This window comes from Neopelma chrysocephalum, unplaced genomic scaffold (genome assembly GCF_003984885.1).
Source record: "Neopelma chrysocephalum unplaced genomic scaffold, ASM398488v2 Primary Assembly neopelma1_23, whole genome shotgun sequence".
Classification (NCBI taxonomy): Eukaryota; Metazoa; Chordata; class Aves; order Passeriformes; family Pipridae; genus Neopelma; species Neopelma chrysocephalum.
Window position 1 is genome coordinate 12,010,332 of NW_020897691.1, and position 20,002 is coordinate 12,030,333.

The 20,002-nt window shown below is 36.1% G+C and overlaps 1 protein-coding gene across 5 annotated transcripts in view; it reads left to right on the plus strand.

The window, feature by feature from the left end:
• The window catches only part of PRKN (parkin RBR E3 ubiquitin protein ligase), a 726,716-nt gene that overhangs the window by 433,425 nt on the left and 273,289 nt on the right, over window positions 1-20,002 (plus strand). For all 5 annotated transcript variants that reach the window (XM_027686963.1, XM_027686956.1, XM_027686979.1 and 2 more), the window contains exon 7: window positions 4,730-4,866. In XM_027686963.1, coding sequence (XP_027542764.1) covers window positions 4,730-4,866 — 137 coding nt within the window. The remainder of the gene's footprint in view (window positions 1-4,729; window positions 4,867-20,002) is intronic.

Sequence of the window (20,002 nt, forward strand, 5' to 3'; positions counted from 1 at the left end):
CTTCAAGCCTGCGTAATGGATTTTTTAGGTGAGACGCAGTATGCGCTGAACTGAGCCCACCCTTTAATCCTAAGGTTCATCTGCCGGGGCCGAGCGAGCTTGGACAGTGGCAGCGAGGTCCTCAGGACGTAGGTTTATTTAGAGTGACCTTCTCTTAGATGGATGGCCTTACAGGGCTGAACGAGCTCCGTCTGCCCAGGTTTAGAGTTGTCCTTCTCTTCTGTGTGTTCCGGGGCTCCCCCTCTCATCTCCCACGATGGCACTGTCCGCATAGGCGAAACTCCCACTCTCATGCTCAAGGGGCCGCACTGCCGCAAAGCACGCGTCTAAAAGACTATATTCTTCTTGTATATGGTTCTATGAGGAAGCCATGTGGTGGATGAATAATTTGGCTTTTTTAGGCATTGTAATTCCATTCTGCAACAAGGGTAGAGCCCTTGAGTGCTGCTCAAGGACAGTATTCCTGTTTAATTACTTTGATTGTTTATGAAACAGGAGAGTGCCTGTAGTGTCTGTGTCACCAAAGTTTATACTTTCCTTCTTTTATTCTTTACACATTTTTTTCAGTGATTCACCTTTTCTTGAATGCTATTGACCTGAAACTTAACAAAATCCATTTTGGAATGACACAGAGATCCATTTATAAATGAAATTATTTCATGGTACTTATATAGAAAGCTTTTTGAAGTACAGGAAGATTTCCAAAGTGGAAAAATGTTCTAGAAATGCAGAAGTGTGTTATGATAAATATAGTACTCATAGGTGGGGTTAAAGGCTGTGATATAGCTTTGTGCATTCATATTTATTTACTGCACAGAAATGAATCCCACATGGCTATTTTTGCTTCGCTGACTGTAATCCCAGCAAGGCAGCCTTACAGACATCTGGTAAGGTTTTTTTATTATTATTTGGTTAAGATTTTGAGATTGAGGTGAGAAAAATCCAACTGTCACCTAGAAATGACCTAAAGGGGGTTTCACGGATTTGTCCAATGTGATTTTCACATATTACTGCAGGCTTAAATATATTCCTTGCTCTGAAGCACTTCAGACTGTGGCTACTCACATTTTCTAAAAAAATAATGGTCTGAAATTTGTGGTGTGCTGATTAACCTTTATTGAGTCTAGTTTTTTTCAAAATATGAAAAGTAAAGACCAAGCAAGGGACTAATTGCCCCATGTATTTTTCTGTAGGCATTGAAAGATACATCAACTGATCCACTGTTATCTCTACAAATAATTCCTTATGCTAAGTAGCACCTCACATTCATAGCCATTGGACTCACTATCAATACACTAATAATCCTCATGAGATTTTGGGATATACTAGAACAATTTATTTTCCAGAGGCCTTCTTATCTTAAGTAAGATCAAGTCTTCATATCTTTTATTTAGCTGGTATACTGTGGTAGTCTACCTGAAAATTATCGACATCTTGCTGCTTTGGGGAGAAGGAGGAAAGAGTATACGGACCAGAAAGCACTTCCATCTGTGCTGTTGTTGTGCTACACAGTTATCCAACAGTAGTAACATGAAGCAGAAACATTTAGGGTCTCCTTTCTTTTTCATTTAAGGCAATGCATGCTAATAGAATTCTAATGAAAAGGAATTTGAGCACAAGAGCGAGTGACTTATTATGGAAATTTCTTGTGATACATTATAATGTTGGATTTTCAGTTTTTAAAAGTGGTTACAATCCTAATTGGTGAACAAAAAGGACCAATTTATCCCTTGCTGTGAGAAACATTTTTCTTGTATATTATTCTCATGAAGCCTCTAATTCAGCCAAACACATTATGTAAATGGAACCTGTGAGATACTTTCTAAAATATATATCAGATTTACATTACTAGCCAATTGTTAGATTGAGCAAGGGCCCTAGTTACACTATATGGCAAATTTTTTTACTTTCATAATACTCCTTTCTAAAATAAATTGTGTTTGGTTCAAGCAAGACTTCTATCAATAACTCTTGGAGTTATCCTAAATGAGTGTTTACTAGCTTCATCTGGTCATTATGAGCATAATCTTTACATCTTCATCTTTACTGATCTCAGGAACAAGACTTTTATGCCTCTTTTAAACTAGAATTACATTCCTTTGATACAAAATCTGCAAATGTTGGAGTGCAGTGATTGTTCCAATGCCAAATGAATTTTGATAAATTTGTAGTGCATTTTGCAGATTGAGTTTCTGAAAACCTTACGACACAGATACTGTGGGCTGCAAAATTAGTGGACAGTGTAATAACGTGTTTTGTGACATAGTCTGAACCCAGGTTTATATCTATCTTGTACACGTTGCTTGGAGTCTTATAGTGTTTAAAAAGTAGCATGTTTTAAGATTAACATTGTTCCTAAAGATGCAGTTTAAATGTGTACCTATATGACTGTGCCCTTTCTGGACAATATAATTTTGATTTCAAACAGTTTTAATACATTAAGAAGCAAAATCAATTACCATAAAATAATTTACAGTAGAAACTGCTCATAGTAGTTCATTTGCATAATGAAGTGCTGTTAGTCTTGGTTTCATACAAGTTTAGGTGGAAATATTAATTAACACAGTTTTCATTTCTGTCCTGGGTTCTTTAAGATGCTCCACTTTTGATGGCTTTCTCTTGTGGATCTCACCCCACACATGAGATACATTTTGTATTTGAAATGAAGGTCAGAGAACTGTGAATTTAGAACCAGGGAACTTCCCTTGAAACTAGAAAAGATACTCAAGATACAAACACAATAAAAAAGAGCAATTAACCCTAGAAGTAAGGTATCCATTAAAGCTATAGGCAAATTTGATTATAGCCGCATTTCAGGAAGAAAACTTTGGTGTGTTTTTCTAAAGGTTACATTTGACAGGTGAGCCATGGGAACTTTTGCACTGTAGGGACTAGATAACTGCTCCTCCACCTCTCTGTAATGATTTTGGGGCCATCCAGAGCTAAACTGATATAGATGAGCTTCTCATTTTGCCTTACAACTGTCTTTTTAAAATTATTATTTGATACATTCAGAACAGCAAGTGGGCAACTAATAAGGATTAGTAATGGGGAGGTTTTATTTAATTCAGTTTTTAAGCTGCTTTATTCAACAAAATCCTTAAAACACAGAGATTATATTTTTGGAGATACCAACACTCTGCCATGAATGTGCAATGCTAAAACATATTTTCATGGAAGATTAAATGCTTGTATATAGTATCTGAAATTATTGATTACCTTTTGAAGTTGTATTCCCACATTGAGGGCTTGGTGTTTTACTGTTCCAGTTGGTTTTCAAAGCATCATTTAGCAGGTTTTATAGAAGATATATCTATGTTGCTAAGTCTAATTTTTTATCACAAGTCTTGCTGTATTTGATGTATTTTAATATCTCTCTCATGGAGTACCATGAATATGTGAGAATTCCTCCCTTTGTTTTTAAAAATAATTTTTCCTCCTAGTTACTAAAAAAATTTAACTGTGTTAAATTTCTACCTGTGTTTGCTCACGGGCAAATTAAAGGAGTAAAGTAATTCAGCATTTGAATGGGTATCTCACTGTTGTGTTCAGCTTAACATCCCTCTCTTTATTTTTCCAATTTTGAGTCTTGAGGTCTCAAAATAGTGCTGAAGGATAAGAGATAAGCAAGCAGGATTGTCTAACATGCATTACTTTGGAATTGACAGTTAAGATACATCCATCAGGAGTTAGCAGAAGATAAATTACATTAGAGCAAATCCATTAGGTTATTCAGTGTGTTCCTGCAGTGAAGGCACATTTCATGTGTATGTAATATTTTCTGTATTACTCAGTTTTTTTTTGACCTCCAGTGTACTGGTCCTGGGCAGGATTTTGGGAGCCACTGCCTCTCCTTGCTCTGACCACCACGGGAGGGAGAGTTTCCGAGTGCAGGCCAACTCAGGAATAAAACTGTTTGTCCTCACTCATTCCAAGTGTTTCCTCTCTGCATGTCCATAAGCAGTATTCTGTAAAGCTCAGGATAGCCATATTTAGTTGTCTCTGTGGCAGGTGTCTGAACTCCTATAATGGTCCATGGAGACTTAGTCAATACAGACAATGGAGCCAAGCTGGTGATTCAGCTCACCGTAATGCAGATACCTGGAGGCTGATGAGCTCCAGCCTCCATTAAGTATATTGACTATAGCAGGAATTTCTCACTTAGCATATGGGTTGGTATTTATATACAGCACTTAAGTTTAGGCGTCTCTTTGCCAGATGAATCCCATACCTCTGAACAGAAGCTGAATTACTTCACTCATTATTACTGAGGGAATGCCCTCTATGCAAAGTTCAAATGGTGGCCTTGAGAGACTGAAGGCACAGGGTGGTCTTCACAAAATCTTATTGAGTTTTCCTAACTGGTTACATTTGTATTTTATCCTACCTATCACCATTTGATGTTTTACCATATGTGATCTTTCCTCACCTTGCACAAAGGATTCCCGTTACTAAAGCACTTTTCTTGCTTTAGGTTCCAGTTTTCGGTTTCAAAGTTCCAACTTTCAGTAAAAGCTTAACTTCCATTTCCTCATACCTGATTCATTTTAGAAACCATCTCTTTTTAAAAGTGCTGCAATATGCCAGGCTAAATTCTAATTTAATGTATGTGATAACCTTGAGCATTATGAATGAAAAAATTATTATTAAATTATAAGTTTGAAATGAAGCTTTTTGTGGAGTTCAGTCCAGTCCTTGTTCATCATTTTCACTGTTTTGTTTTTAACAGGAGTCCTGTGCTAGTGTTCCAGTGTGTGCATCGCCATGTCATTTGCCTGGACTGTTTCCATTTGTACTGTGTGACTATGCTGAATGACCGTCAGTTCATCCATGACCCGGAGCTTGGCTATTCCCTCCCTTGTGTAGGTATGTTTCAGATGATTTTTTTTTTAAATTTGTGTGATTTTGATTTCAGAGTAAGTTTTTTTTAATCACTTATTAGTTTTGAGGGTATCAGTGGAATTATACTGCTTTCATAGGAGTTGTTTAATTTCTTTGAGAAAATATTTGAATATGGAAGTGGTTCTTACTGAGCATGTGAACTGGAGAATTAACTGGATTCCAAAGGGTGTTTCTTTTAAAATCAAATGTATACTTTATTCACATTAGTATTTTATAATCATGAAGCGCAAGCAGATGATAGCATTGTCCTCTGGTTAAAAAAAACCAAAACACCTTCACCTCCACATTTTCACTTTCAAATTAAGTAAATTATTAACTTTCCTGGCCTAAGTACTAATAAAAAAGGGCTGCAATGGGAATTTTAAATCACCTTCCTGGTGATGAAGTTATTACTACTAACTCTCACCTCACTGAATGAAATGTAGATTGCTCTGAGAAGATGGCAGATTACATGTTTTACCTGAGTAGGAAACAAAGTTTGACTTAACTAAATGAAGTCTTAAACAGAATATGGAAGATTTATTTTGAGAATTGATTCAATTACACTGGCATGTTGGCTGCAAAATTGTCAAAAATTTTGCTGTGAAGAAATATATTCTATATATGGAATTCTTTCTTCCTGGTCCTAATTTTGAATGTGTGCATATATGTTTGTCACAAGTGCTGTATTGTGGTATGAGAATAATTTTCCAGCGTATTAGAAGCTGCACAGGAGATGGGTTTGTGTGGTTACCTGAATGGCTGACAAGTAAGTTTCAAAACCCACTAGATGGAAGAAAAATTGAGAAAATTTCTTAGGACAGTGGCATCTACTTAACCTGAGAACATGCCCTAAGGGTATTGAAAGTACATTAGTAAGAACTGTTTAAAATTATTTATTTTTTATTGCTCCAAGAGCAAACGAGCAACGTATCTTCACATTTCACTAGAACTGCTGTAAATGTGCCATCTCGCCAGGTCTCATTTTATTTCCCCCACAACAGTTCACTCTGCTACTGCATTTACGCACTGATGTCATACTGCACAAAACACTTTTTAATGTTGTGTAGGAAAGCTTGTCATGAGAAACTGAACAATGCTCTTTCCTCGACCTTAACATTGCTGTAGTACTGTGTGGTTAGTCTGTACTCTCAACCTCTTTCCTTGCTTTTCCAAAAGTTAATCCATTTCCTGCTCCCACGCAAATTAATAAGCTGCTTGAGTTGAATCCATCCTTTTCCCTCCCTCTTTTATTGATTTTCTTCCCTTTTCTTCTGTTAGTTCCTTAGGTTAATCAGTTATGCCAGTGGTGCAGCAGGCAGCTCATCTTGCTCCTCTCTTGTGGGCCTCCTTGCTGCTATGGCTGGTGTCACAGAGCTTCCTCCAGTTCAGGCTTATATGTCAAACTAATGACTCTTCCACCTCTTCTGTCTGTAAACCCATTGCTAGTCATGCTGCACAAAACCTGTATTAGGATTTTTCTATATATCTTCAACTCCAGTTGTTCACTTCAGAAATTCTTTTCTCTCAGAGAGGAGACTGAGAAGTTTTTACCCCTGACTGGCAATTGCAAACCAGTCTTTTTCTCTCTTCTATTTGCTGAAGTTGAACATTATGGGAATTGAACAGTAGAAGCAGAGTAGAGGTAGGATGATGAGAATATGCAACAAGATGGAGCTGAAATGCTCAGGGATGTGATTTCAGTCTTTTGAATGGTGAGGAAGGCATAGGCTTGGCTTAAGAGATGATGTAAAGGATGCACAAAGTATGAGTGTACTTCTACTGTTCAAGAGAGAGTTCAGCTGAGGGAATGGAAAAGAAGCTATTGCTGCCAGTCTAGCCTCAGCTGTGTTATACTTTAAGTGTTATAATAGCTAAATATGGGAGTGCTAAAATATTGTTAACTCAAAGCTTCAGGACTCCTCAAATCAGAAAGTTGTTTTCAAAATATTATGCCTTAAATTAGTTCTAATTGCAGTAGTAAAAATAATACAATTGCAATACAAATTCTTTCTCATTGATTGCTAACCTCCATCAGTTCTGTCTGTTGTGTTAGCAGTTCTGTATCAAAAAAGAAAAGCATTTGGAATTATTATCTTTCAAACTGCTTTGTAGAATGAAGAACTTTGCACGGCTGTTGCAACTTCACTGGTTCATTTCTCCAGCTACCTGAACTTAGCTTTCTCATATACAAGAAATTTGGTTGTCTCTAATATTGTTATACTTGAGTTAAGAGCTAATGACTATTTCTTGTCCTTTGAAAAAGTCATGAGACTGAGTTTCATCACACTTATGAAGAGGTGACATCCCTGAGTTACGAACCCCTTCTTACTATTCAAAGGTTTTTAGCCTTCTTCACAGCTATGGATCCAGTAGCTTTCATTGTCAGTTAATTCAATTAAGAAACATTCAGAACAGTATCATGTGATTTTCTTTTCCACTTATCATGATACTTCTACTGAATGGCATAAGATAGCATTTATACAGTCTACAGTTCACAATCTTCATTTTGCAACTGCAATTTGCAGTTTTTATTTACATGTGAGGATGATAAAACGCTGTTTGACACAGCTTTCTCTAATTATTTCATTGAAGCCTAAAATGAATTTCCCTTGCCAGGAATGAATACCATGGGGCATGCCAAGAAAAGACATTTCTTTCTTATTTTGGCAATGTGGGTTTAATGCGTGTTATATCTAACAGAGCATGACTCAAAGTAAAAAGCGTTAGACCTGAGCTTTATTGAAAGGTTAGATGTTGAATTGAGCCTGCTTCTAAACGGAATACAAAACGAAGTCATATTCAGTCTGATGAGATTTATGTTATAGTAGGTGACCAGGTGGCACAGACAGATCAAAAGAGCCTGCATTAATGCATGTATTTTTAAACATCACAAACTAATGCTGAAGTAGTATTTAAGAGGTCTTGAAGTTTGGACTTTGTAAAAATTATTTTATCATTTTCATGTAAGAGTGGCTTTACTTAAAAACTAGCCCATTTCTTCAAGGCATATGTGCACACATGGCCCTCGATCTATACAGGAGGGTTTGATTTTGTAATTAAGAGTATTTAAATTGTTTGCACTTCCAATTAGATCTGTTCATTCTAGTGTTTTTCAAAAATAGAGATAACATAATGAACATAGCCTGCAGTTTCCATTAACATTTGACTCACTGTTCCTGATTTCTATCAAGGGAATGTACCAACATAGCAAGTTTTTTATATCTTTTATTGGATCAACCTAGAGGTGAAAGCACCACACACAGCAGAATAAAAATAAACAGCAGCTGCAACAGCAAAGGGTCACTGTGACAGACAAGATCAGTGTTTTCATCACAAGTATATAATAACTTGAGTTTGAAAGGATCTAGGGATTTCAGATAAACACTGCTTCTCAAGTAGGTTTAATTTCTCATTTCCTTGTACAGATATGCCAGAAGATGCATTTTGTCATTGCATTCAGGTATTTTGTGTGGTTATATCCTTGCTTTGCTTTGATTCCTGTTGTGGGGCCTAATTAAGCAGGAGATAATATGTGTTCAAAAGAAAGCTATCATCTCAGCTGATGAGCTATGATATATCACCTCAATAATGTCATAGCTTCACTTTGTTCCAAAACAAAATGTGTCATTGCTGTGATTTTTGGAAGAACAACATTAATTCCTTAGTGTTTAGCTGCTAATCTAGCACCAGCTGGCACTACTCCAGCTGAGAACAGCCAGCGCTGAGGACTAGAGCTCTGAGCACAGTAACTGGTGCATTGATAGGATTAGCTGTTCAGGGGAGTGTGGCAGCAGCCTCACAATTCAAACCCACTGTATCAGCGAAGAGGAAGGACTTGTAGATAGGAGCTGGCTGAATTTCATTGGTCATTATAATAAAAAAGCAAACGTTACAGATTATACTCTCTGCCCTTGTTAAATGGCAACAAAAATCTATCCCATCTCTCTGTGTGGTGTCTTGTATTAATGAGGCTTCATGCATAGAAATTTCCATGAGTGGTGACCTCCAAGTATCTTTGAAATAATTAATAAGGTGCTTAGAGGGATAGATTTGCATATGCATGAAAGATCATTTATGGTTATTTAGTTACTATGCAGGGCAAAGAATGTTATAGCATTACCTCAAAGCAGGAATTGCATACAAATATACGATGTATTACCCCATTTAAACACATGCTGTTCCTATGAACACAGTTTCATTTTTAAAATAGCATTACAGCTTTATGAGTCTTGGTTCCCCCGGTAAAATAGGCTTCCACAGATCTTTGGTAGAAGAAAAGTTGGTGACGCCAAGAAAAGGCAAGGTTTTACACTGCTGTAGGCACTTTACAAAAATGTCTTTGCATCACTTTATTTCTTATGAGTAATCATATGCATGATATATTTCAAAGGTATCCGGATAAAAGATGCAGTTCTCCTGATGACTGTAAAACACTATTGTATCTGGAAGTAATCTGATTTTACCACATAGATATATAAATAAATAAATAGTTATACCCTAGTTTGTATACGGAACTGCTAATAAAAAAGACTAAAGCTTTAAAGTATAATAAATTGCCTCAAGAACCATGTTCCATTCAAAGAAAGCTTCTAGGGTTAGATTAAATTTTTTATCGACATTACATACTATTTGTCCAATAACAGTGCATCAATACAGTCGTGAATCTCTGAATCATCTTTCAAAATCATAGTACCCCTGAAGAAAAGGGGAGAAGAAACAGTTAGCTTAGGCAAAGTTTGCAACTAAAAGGGAGGAGGAAAACTGTGTTTGATTTGATCACACCAGATAGGTGTTTGAATCTTTCTGTTGCAGATAAAAGCTCTATTAAATTTCAGGGGGGTGTTTGCAAGGGATTTTAAAGTGAAGGTCAGTGTTCTATGAACAGAACCTTCTCAAGAATGTAATGAAGAAACAGGCATAGTTTAGTGGGTCCTAAAATGGAAAAGTGCACCAATTGATACAAGAAATGAGTTGCCTGGTGTGAAGCTTCGATATGTCAACAGTTTTTGAAATCTGTGTTCTACAATAATCCTACTTAAAAACATTTGAGGTACCTTAGGAAATCAGAAAATGCAGGAAATGGCAGTGATTACTAGAGGAATAAAATAAAAGGAATTGAAAAGCACACATATTTGCAGCTTTAAGATTTTCTTCAAAGTGCTCCTTAAGTTTAATATTTAGGGGTTGTTAAATTCTTGACAGCTATAAACTTTTTGTATTTTTTTGTTGGTATGAAATGTCTGGGTGTACAGAAACAGACTTTGATGGAGAAGGGAACTAAAAGCATATAGATAAACCAGATTTTTACTCTCAAGGATTAACTGAATTTGCAGAAGTTTTCTGAAGTAGCTTCCTGAAGATCTTTTTGTGGTCTTCTGCATTCTCCTCTCACTGTGGTCATAAAAGAAACATGAACTAACAGAGTATGAAGTGGTTTTTTGTGTTCCTTTACTGGCACAAGCTCATGAGACTAGCTCAAAGGACATGGTTAGAAGTCACAGCAACTCCTTCATTTCCATTTTCAGTGTTGACTGAAGTTCAAGCAGTGACATCTGAGGTTTGCTCCCTCAAGTGTTTGTGCTGTTTCTGTGTCAGCAGATACCCATCTCCCTATCTCAACAGCCTCCAAATCTATAGAACAAACAGAGCTTTATCCCATGGTATATTTGAAGCGGGCATTGAATTCTTCTCTGGAAACAACTACAGTGTAATACTTAGAGAAAAGTGAGTGGCCGTAATTAAATTCAGCATAAAATGTCTTCCCATAGGTGTTTTTCTCCTTTATCTCTCACTAGTTCTTCTATTGCAATATATTTCATTTGTAAATTACATAGAGATGACAGTGCACATAGGCCTAATCTGGTTAGCAGTAATGAAGGACAAGAGATAATGAAAAAATCATTCTTAGAAATTAATTGGCTTTAAGAGGAGCTAGAAATGAACTTTCAAAGTAGACTTCTTGTCCTATAAAATAAGATGGCCAGTGTCAATATAAAATAAACATGCTGGAGCAGTAGCAGAAGTGTGTGCAGAGGGGTCTATCTGTCTTTCATTATTTCTACGTCCAGCTGAAGTGGAAGTGAATTTTTGTCTCAGCTGGAATCAGTGGAAGCTGTGACTTTGTCTTTGGAAATCAAAAGTGTTTGTTCTGACTGAAAGCACTTCTGCTCATACTGGTTCATCTTACAATGATCACTTGATGTGCATATATGGTTGAAAAGTCACTTTTAAGCTGCCACCTGATTGAGAAAAATGATCACATACATGAACAATAAAATCAAGGAATGGAGTTTTATTGTGTTAGTATTATTTACACTGAACTGCTTGAATGGGTTTTTAATTCAAGCTATTTTCTAATTCATCTTATGTAAGTACTGCTATAGCAAGTACAATGATTTTGGCTGTATCTCCTTAAAGTCTGTCTTCTCCAGAAAAAATATATTTTTTAAGAAAGAAAGGTCAGCTTCTGAACAAGAAACTTTTGTGTTCATTTATGGATGCAGATTAACTTTGAACCAGGACCGCATTCAATTGTCCCTGGATGGTGCTCTAAGTCCTGAATGGCCTTGCTCGGTGCTCCCATTCTAGTCCATAGGCAGTTAATATTAATGAGGAAGTCTCTGGGTGAAAAATTGAAATAATTGAGATAAATAGAAGAAAGGAATAATATTCAGGAAATAGGGAAAAGAGGAGTCATGAAGAGAAAGAACTGAGAGAGAGGCCAAAGAAGCTGTGAATTAAGGAGAAGTGTTGGTAACTGTTCAAGGCATGAAAGAAAAATCTAAAGAGGGAGGGTAGGCAAAATGAGTAAATAGTACCTCCAGCTTCTCTCACTTTTTTTGCAAGGCTGGGAATTTAGCTTTACATGATGGTAGTTTGGTAGTTTATATATGGACTCTTCTTCCACAGACTGGAAACACCTGAGTTTGCCCTAAAAATGTCCAACAGGCTGAAGAAGATGTTGATCTTTACAGCTGGAATGTGCTTGAGGTGTTTATCCTACACTTTTGCAGCATGAAGGGAAGCTGACCTTTCATGCTTGGATAATTAGAGATCTCCTAATGGATCAGTTTTTATCTAAGCAGAGGGTTTCTTTCAGTATAGCGCCATCTCTGAGGTGGGCTGTGCAAGCGTCAGCCTTTATAAGAAATCATTGCTGTCTGCTAACTTATATACTCCATAAATAACCTGCTGGGACCAACTGTGGCACATTCAGCATGTGTTTAGTCTCTGAAACCTAGTGATTAATATTCCCTGAGTCACTTTCTGAGCCTTGGCCTCCCACATGGCAGAATGTAGAGCTGCTGCCAGATCACAGAACCAGCTAAGGACATTCCCCTTCAACAAGGAGTTGGCTTTAATTAAATTTCTGTGTCTGAGAAGTGAAAATCTAATTTTCTTTTTGACATTTTCTATATTACTACTTAGACAAAATTATGAAAATAATTAATCCCTGTGAAGCAGACATCAGCATTATAAGGGGTACAAAAATATTGCATATAAATAATAGTACTAATCACCAATCTGTTATAATTTATTGATTCGAGTTCTTATTAAAACTCCTCAATCAGATTTGTTCTTGATATAGCAGATGTGTCAAATGATTGCACAATGTAGGTGCAAGCGAAGGTTATAAAAAGTAACATGGTTCAAACTGCATTTCAATAAATCCTTTCTCCCCAGAAATATATTTCAAGACAACAAATAAATAGGGGGGTAAAGGAGATAAGGTGTGCAATTTAGGAAAGAGATTTTCATTCCGTATCTGGGTCAAATACACTCCAATATACTGGTGAATGAAACTGGTGGTGGATGAAAGGTTTGTATGCAACAATAATATTTCCATTGTGGCCCATGGGAAATCCATGTTCATATTAAAAGAAGCCATCGTGTCACCTACTGTCATTTGGTAGCCTTGTTTCCTTCCCTTCTTATAAGCGTGGAAATTATTAACTATAATTAACTGTGGCTTATAGAGACTTGCTCCTATATGATGACAGAGTAGGCTTATTTGGAAGTAAGTCTAGATTATTTAAGATAGAAAATATATGTGGTTAAGCAGATAGGGAGTTTTAATATGCTCTTGTAAAGGACTTATTTAGAGGCTTACACTTTGCTTTTTTTGCTTTGATGCCTGATAAATTTGGGCTAGTTAGAAATGTTTATGTTTCATTTTCCAGTTTTAAAACCAGTGTAGCCTCATTATTTCAATGACATTAACAAGAAAATAAGGTCTGCCAGAACAATTTAATATCCCTATATTTACTGCAATATTTTATGTTTTGACCTTTAAATATCTGTAAGGAAATTAACATTGGAGTTTGCAGAGTTTAGGTGGCAGAATAAGGGACACCTTCTAAAAAGGGACTTTCCTAGTACACAATTCAGGCTGATTCATAGCCAAGATGGGGAATAAAAGGCAGACGAGATACAGTTAGTTGAGAATGACAGTAGAACTTATATTTTGCTTATACATTGTTTAAATGGCTTGAAAATGAGGGTGAATGAGGTTCTCTTATAAGACTTTCCCATTTCTGAAATGCTTATGGAAGTGAAATTTTGCCAGACCTTTGCTAGTCATGTCCTTCAATAACAATTTGTGTTTGGACAATGTTCACACATTCTCTTTCAATACCTTTATGTACCTTGCTTACTGCAAATGCTCATGGATAAATTTCAACAGTAAATAATAACTTGTAATACAACAACATTCATAGGATTATATAATATGTTATAACAGCCTTAGGTTCCTTTGAACAGGCCTAGACTGAAGCACTAAGATGCATCCTATAGTCTATTTATTTGTAACAGAGATCAGAATGTTATGAAACAATTATATTGGAAACTGATACCATCTAGCAGCATCCTAGTGTGTGTGCAGTCACCCGCTATCTGCCTGTCAGTACTTGTTTTCTTTTCTTCTCTGTTCCCCTTTGCCCTAGATGTCTCTTTTTAAACCTCATAAAAAATGAGACACTGCTATAAAAGCAATGACCTGGCAAACTGAGTAGTTCTGGCCATTTGGTGCACACCTCAGCTACTCCAGTGGTTCACACTGCATGAGACACCAGTGCTTCAAGAATGTTTTTACTGTTAGGCTTTCACAGAAATAGCCAAAATATCCAGGGCAGAATTTTATTGTATTGACATCAAGTTGTAAATCTGAATAAAATCTCACCTCTATTTAAGATATTTGGTTGTGATTGTGAATTCACATATGTGTGTAAAACACAAATAGCTTAGTTGATGGTGTTAAAAAACAGACAAATGAAACAACTGGGAAATATAGTGAAAAAGGTACGCACAGTAAGTCTTCTGCTTAGTTGTTTGATTTCTTTCTCTATTTGTTCATTGTCTTTATTTTTCCCCAAGAATCTTGACTCTACATTATTTCTTTTCATGATTTATTTTTTTCCTTTCTGAGAAGTAATATATTTTCTATTCTGTCCTTCACTGCCATTCCCTTTGCTGTCTGCCCATTTCTGTTACCTTATTTGCTGATCCCTAAATATTGCTGGCATGCCCTCTGATTTTTTTCCATCTTTTTCTCTTGCTCTTCATTTCTCCTTTTGTCTTTCTTTTCTCTCCCTTACCTTGTCATGCCTTGCTGTTTCCTCCTGCCCTCTTTTTTTGTAGTTGAGATTCCAGTCACTTTTTATCTCCTCTGTAAGGACCACAAAGCAGTAAGGCCTCTGGGTGGGTAAAAGTGTAAAGAAAACTGACTCTGGAGGTGGAGTAATGAAAAGGGTTGACTTCTGAGAGTTAGTTTTATTGTCTGTGATCACTAGGAAAAGGGCATTTGGTATTGTACCTTGGCTGCATAGGTGAACCAGCTAGGTCTTATTGCCTGACCTTTTCCTTTCCTCCTGGTGACCAGGAATATTCACTTTCACTTGTTGCATGCCTGGCACTATGACTGTGTGCCCCTAGAGAGAGGCAATGGGGGTAGTTACAAGTCAAGGCTGGAATGCTGTGGTAACTTGGCCAAGACAGCTGCTTGGGAAAGAAAATTCAAATGGAGTGGGGGTCACAAAGGCTTGCTTTGTTTCTTGACAAACACATGATGTTTCCTTCATTATCCTTACCAGGTAGAAAACAGTTAATAAGAGTGTGGGGATTTTTTCTCTCTTTGTTTCTGTAGCCACGCATGCACACAATAGCGCATAGGCACAGCCTTCAGCAAAATTTGTGGCTGTTAGAACCCAAACTGAAGTACCAAAAAGTCCCTTTGTTTGCTTTCTACTGTGTTTGTAATATGAAAGAGTGCAATTCCAGGTAAAAAGAAAGCTCAGCTTGTCAGTTAAATAGGCTGCCTGGCACAGTCAGATTTTGCTTTTCATGATCCATTGCCCCAAGTAATATCCTCTGTTGATATCACTGCTGGAGGAAGGCTGAAAATTATAGAGGCGTTTTTGGTAATAACTGCTAGCAGGGAGACAGTATTTACCACAGATTCTGCGATGAGACTCTCAGGTAAATAATAAGCATTTTAGAAAAACAGCCTAATTATGTATTTAATCGCTTGGAGCCGTTCCAGTCACTTGGGAAAATAATGTGTGTTTTGTAAATCTGCTTAATTATTTATTTGGGAAGGAAGTCATTCTAACCTCTGGGGTAAATAGTGTGAAATTTTTGACTTTCTATACAGATCTATTATGCTTGAGAGTGTCTGTATTTAAAAAAATAAAACAAAACACCCCACCATCCCAAAATACCAAACCAAGAGAATGCAGAAATATATTAGTAGCAAATGCAGTGGTTTGTCTACTTTTCTATCCAGTGCTCTAGGATTTCTGTAAAGGCTTCAAATTTTATTCTGCTTTAGCATTCTGAGGTCTTTTATTCTCAATGGGACGATGAGCAGTGAAGTGCAAGCAGCCATATTTTTATATGGAATGCTGTATGAATAGGGAGTTTTGAGGCCACTAATGAATCAAGCTAAATCAAGTCATCAGTTTTTTAAATCTAGACCAAATTTCAGGTCTGAAACGGCATAGCATCTTTGCACTGGACGTGATGGTTTTCTGTTATGATGGTATGAATAATAAGTTGCATATTTTGACCATAACTAGTTACTAGCAAGAGAACTGAATGTCTAATATATATCAGAACTAAAATAAGTAATTTTTTTTACAGTGTATGTCAGTCTACAGGGACTTCTTCATTCTACTAGTATATGTTTTTCCCTCCCTCAATTTGTACCTTTTTACTCTGGGTTTTTCCTTAATAAGAATTTATAGACTAGTTTCTATAGACTGTCATGGAAATTGTCCTGAATTTACTTGTTACAACTTGATATTTGCTCTGCATTTTTAAATGTTACAGAAGTCTGCTTGAGAAATTAATTTTTATTTTTCTAAAAAGTTAGAAATAATTTTTGTCAGAAAATACCTGAAGGCAGAAGTATTTAAAAATGGTTTATTTACCCTATTTAATGAAATGTAGAATTTTCATAATAAAAAAATCTAATCAAGAGGAATTATCTGAAGAATCAATGTCTTGACATTGCATTTTCTTAAAAAGTAATTATGGTTCACTACTAAAAATGCAAAATACTATCAGTATTTAGAATATTTTCATTATCAAAACAAATGTAGACTCTTTTTCAATAAAAAAATATTGGTATGTTGGTTTGGAAAACTGGTCACAGCCTCTGTATGTCTCCCAACTTCATCAGGATTTATGGGGGTGTTACATGAAACCCTTTTCCCATCACAGAAGCAACATCAAAAGCTGAGAACAAAACAGTCACATTATGCGTATAATTAAATGTTTCCTCTAAAAGGCTAAACCTCTTCTGCTCAGTTGGATGTCTTCCACAATAAATAATAAGAAGAAATTCTAACAGAGATTTCTTATGTAATTCTGCCCCATTTCTGAGTTTCATCCTAGGGTAACCTTGAACTCTCCCACCTTTTACTCATTTCTCTTCTCACAGGTAATCTGCAGTTCACTCCTTTGTTTCCCTCTTTTCAGAAAATTCTGGGGTTTCTGCTGCTTATATTAGGCCGTTCACCACTGAAAGGAATATTGCTCATCTGCACAGGAACATGCATAATTAGCACATGCTTAACCTGGTTGGTTGGTATTCAAATGCTTATGTTTATGCATGGACCTGCATACATAAAGGAATTGTCATGCATCAACCTCATTGCTAGATACCATCAATGTCATCAAGATGGACTGATTCAGGGAACTGCTTTATTATTTCTAAGTAAACCAATTTTCCTTGCCTTTTTACACAGCATATTTGGAAATACACCCTAACCTGAAAAACACACTGTTTCAAAATACATTGTATTCGAAAGTTATTTCAACCCCTCATGCATTGTATGACTATTCAAATGCACAGAAAACAAAACAGTGAATTTCACGTGCTGGAAGAAGCTCATGAAAACATTTTCCCTCTTTTGTTCCCCTGCTTTTAATACTAAATCCCAGTTCAGCAGCATTCTATGATAGATTCCACTTTCAAGTGAGAAAACAAAACCCAGTTGGTCTATATTATTCTAAACTTGTTTACAAAATAGTAGGTATTCACAGCACTTGTATCATTGAAAGAATATATGACACAGTGGATGGATCTGCTCTGTGACTACAGATGGAAGCAGCAGAACACTGAGATTTAGTGCAGATAGCAAGGTCCAACCTTAGAGCAAATGAAAGGTTGTTTAACCTGTGCTTTCACTTTAGCCATGCCAGAGCCTGGACATTAACTGAAATTTGGGAAGGGAACAGTATTCCTCTAGAATGGGATACCTCTATGCTGGGTTTGTTCTCTAGATGCCATACAAGTTGTGTAAGTGATGCCATTCAACAGACTATGACCCAGCAATTCAGGACAGCCCCTTCCCCTCTCGCACTGGGAGAGTTTCCTAACTTTACCATGATCCTCCTGCAGCTGCTATGTGTTTGTTAAGGTCACTTTCTGTGTCTCTCACAAAGCAGCCAAAATCAGTTGATAATCAGTTTTTACAGACTGAAAGTAGGATAATTAAAGTGATATTACCAAGAATGTAAGGAGATTTGTACTCATACTTTTGGTATTCTGGAAATCAGGACTGGTGTGCAACCAAGATTTCTCTCAAAGGTAATTACTGCTTTAACTATGGTAATTAAAAGTACTGTGTAATTAATACTATCTCCTAGGTTAAATAATTGAAAGCAACATTAAGTTCAATTGAGAGTCACAGTTTGTTTGTACTAGAAATCTTTGTAGTCCTGTTAGAACATTGTTCTAAACTGTAAGTTATTATCCTGAAATTACCAGAGTTACATATTTTTAAAATGGCAGATTTTTGATGGATGACTCCCAGTGAAACTAATGGGAATTCGGGATGGATTTTGGTGTTTGAGAATAGAAACTAAAATTATTCATGGTTTAAAATTCCAAGGTTTAAAAAAGTAGACATTTGAATTTTGAAATTGAAAAGTACCTAGGATGGGGAAAACTGTTTGGTTTTAATCCTAACATTGAAATTCCTTATAGTCAACTCATCCTGGTAACACAACTCTCTCAAATTCAAAAAGATGGGGATTGATGGGCATGCATGTATGTAGGAAGTTTCCTGGCCATTTAAATAGAGACCAGAAAACAAAGGATATTTCTTAGATAAATGTCTTATCATAGGTACTATTGGAAAATATGGATTTATGCCAACAATAGACACAAAATGAGATTAAATTCTAGTCCTCAGAATTCAAAAGCACAGAAGAGTCTTCTTATGAATGACAATTCAGTATTTTGGAGAGTTGTTATATATAAAATGTTCTCTAGACCATATGTAGTGATATATCCAAGGAACCTGGAAATATGGTCCTCTGTCTTTTCTAGTTTCTCACAGTTCTGGTATGATGACATTCTTTTTTAATTCACTCTCTGCTCTATTTTGAGAGGCAGTTTTACATCTGAAATTAAGACATAGTACTAACAATATGACATATGCAGTATGGTATTGTTTGCGGCCAGAAAGTGGCTGCTAATGCACTGGAAAAATTTGGAAGAGATAACTCTGAAATCTTGGCTTGCTTCAGCCTCCCACTTACAAACTGCTGATCTGGCAGCATGTAGACGTAGACTTACACCCAGAAATTTGGGCAAATCCAAGCAGAATTTAATGCAATAATTTGCACCTGCGAAGAGTAATCCTGATTTAACTTGCTCTGACTATTTATAAAATTAACTGAAAGGACTAAAGTTACTCTAGACTGACGTTTCTGATCCCTGTCTATCAAGTTGCATATGTGTGCAGATATGGATACGTATCTATATTTCACTTTCACTTTATGTCATCTTAACTTCGTTGCAATAAAAAATTTATTTGGGGAAGATAATGCAGTTCAAATGCACAAGTACATCTTTATTTAGATTTAAATTACATTTTTAAGTTTTTTCATTAAAGTACATACATTGTTATTTATCTTTATCAGGTAAATTTTACTATATTGACTAAATCTTTCTCTGACCATTCTTTCTATATAAATCTATTGACTTTTCTGAATTTTTCAATCCCCTAGTGAATAGCTTTACATCGTAGCTCAAATCCAATCACTATACTCTATACTGAATACCTCTACATAATAATAAAATTATCACAGCCGAAAGAAAAATATGTTTACAGTCAAACTGATTGCTTTTAAGAACAAATTAATACAGTACTTATCCATGTTTAAACATGTATTATTGAAAGAAAATTCTCTTAGGCACATATTGTAAGTTTTTTAATTCTGTCACATGAGGCTTTCCCCTTATTTTAAAAGTCCTTCTCCATTCCTTTTAAATGGCTAGAGAAATGTACCTTTGCAATGTAAATATATTACTTTGCCTATTAGGCTTAGAGCAGTTTTTTTTTCTTTCTCTTGGAGAAATGAGATCTTCCAGGCTTTTTGAGACAATCATCGCTCAGAAACTGTCCTTCTGTAACAATCTTAACTCATTCTGTTTAAGTCAGAGTTGAAAAATTACTGCCAAAACATTTGTTTCCATTTCCATGCATGCAAACTAAAACTCTGGGTTTTGTTTATGTTGTTTATAACAGGTGTTGATAGTCTATATGTAAAAGGGCAAATTTAAAGTCAGGTTATGCAGTAAGCTTCCTGTGTGGCTGCTCCCAAATAC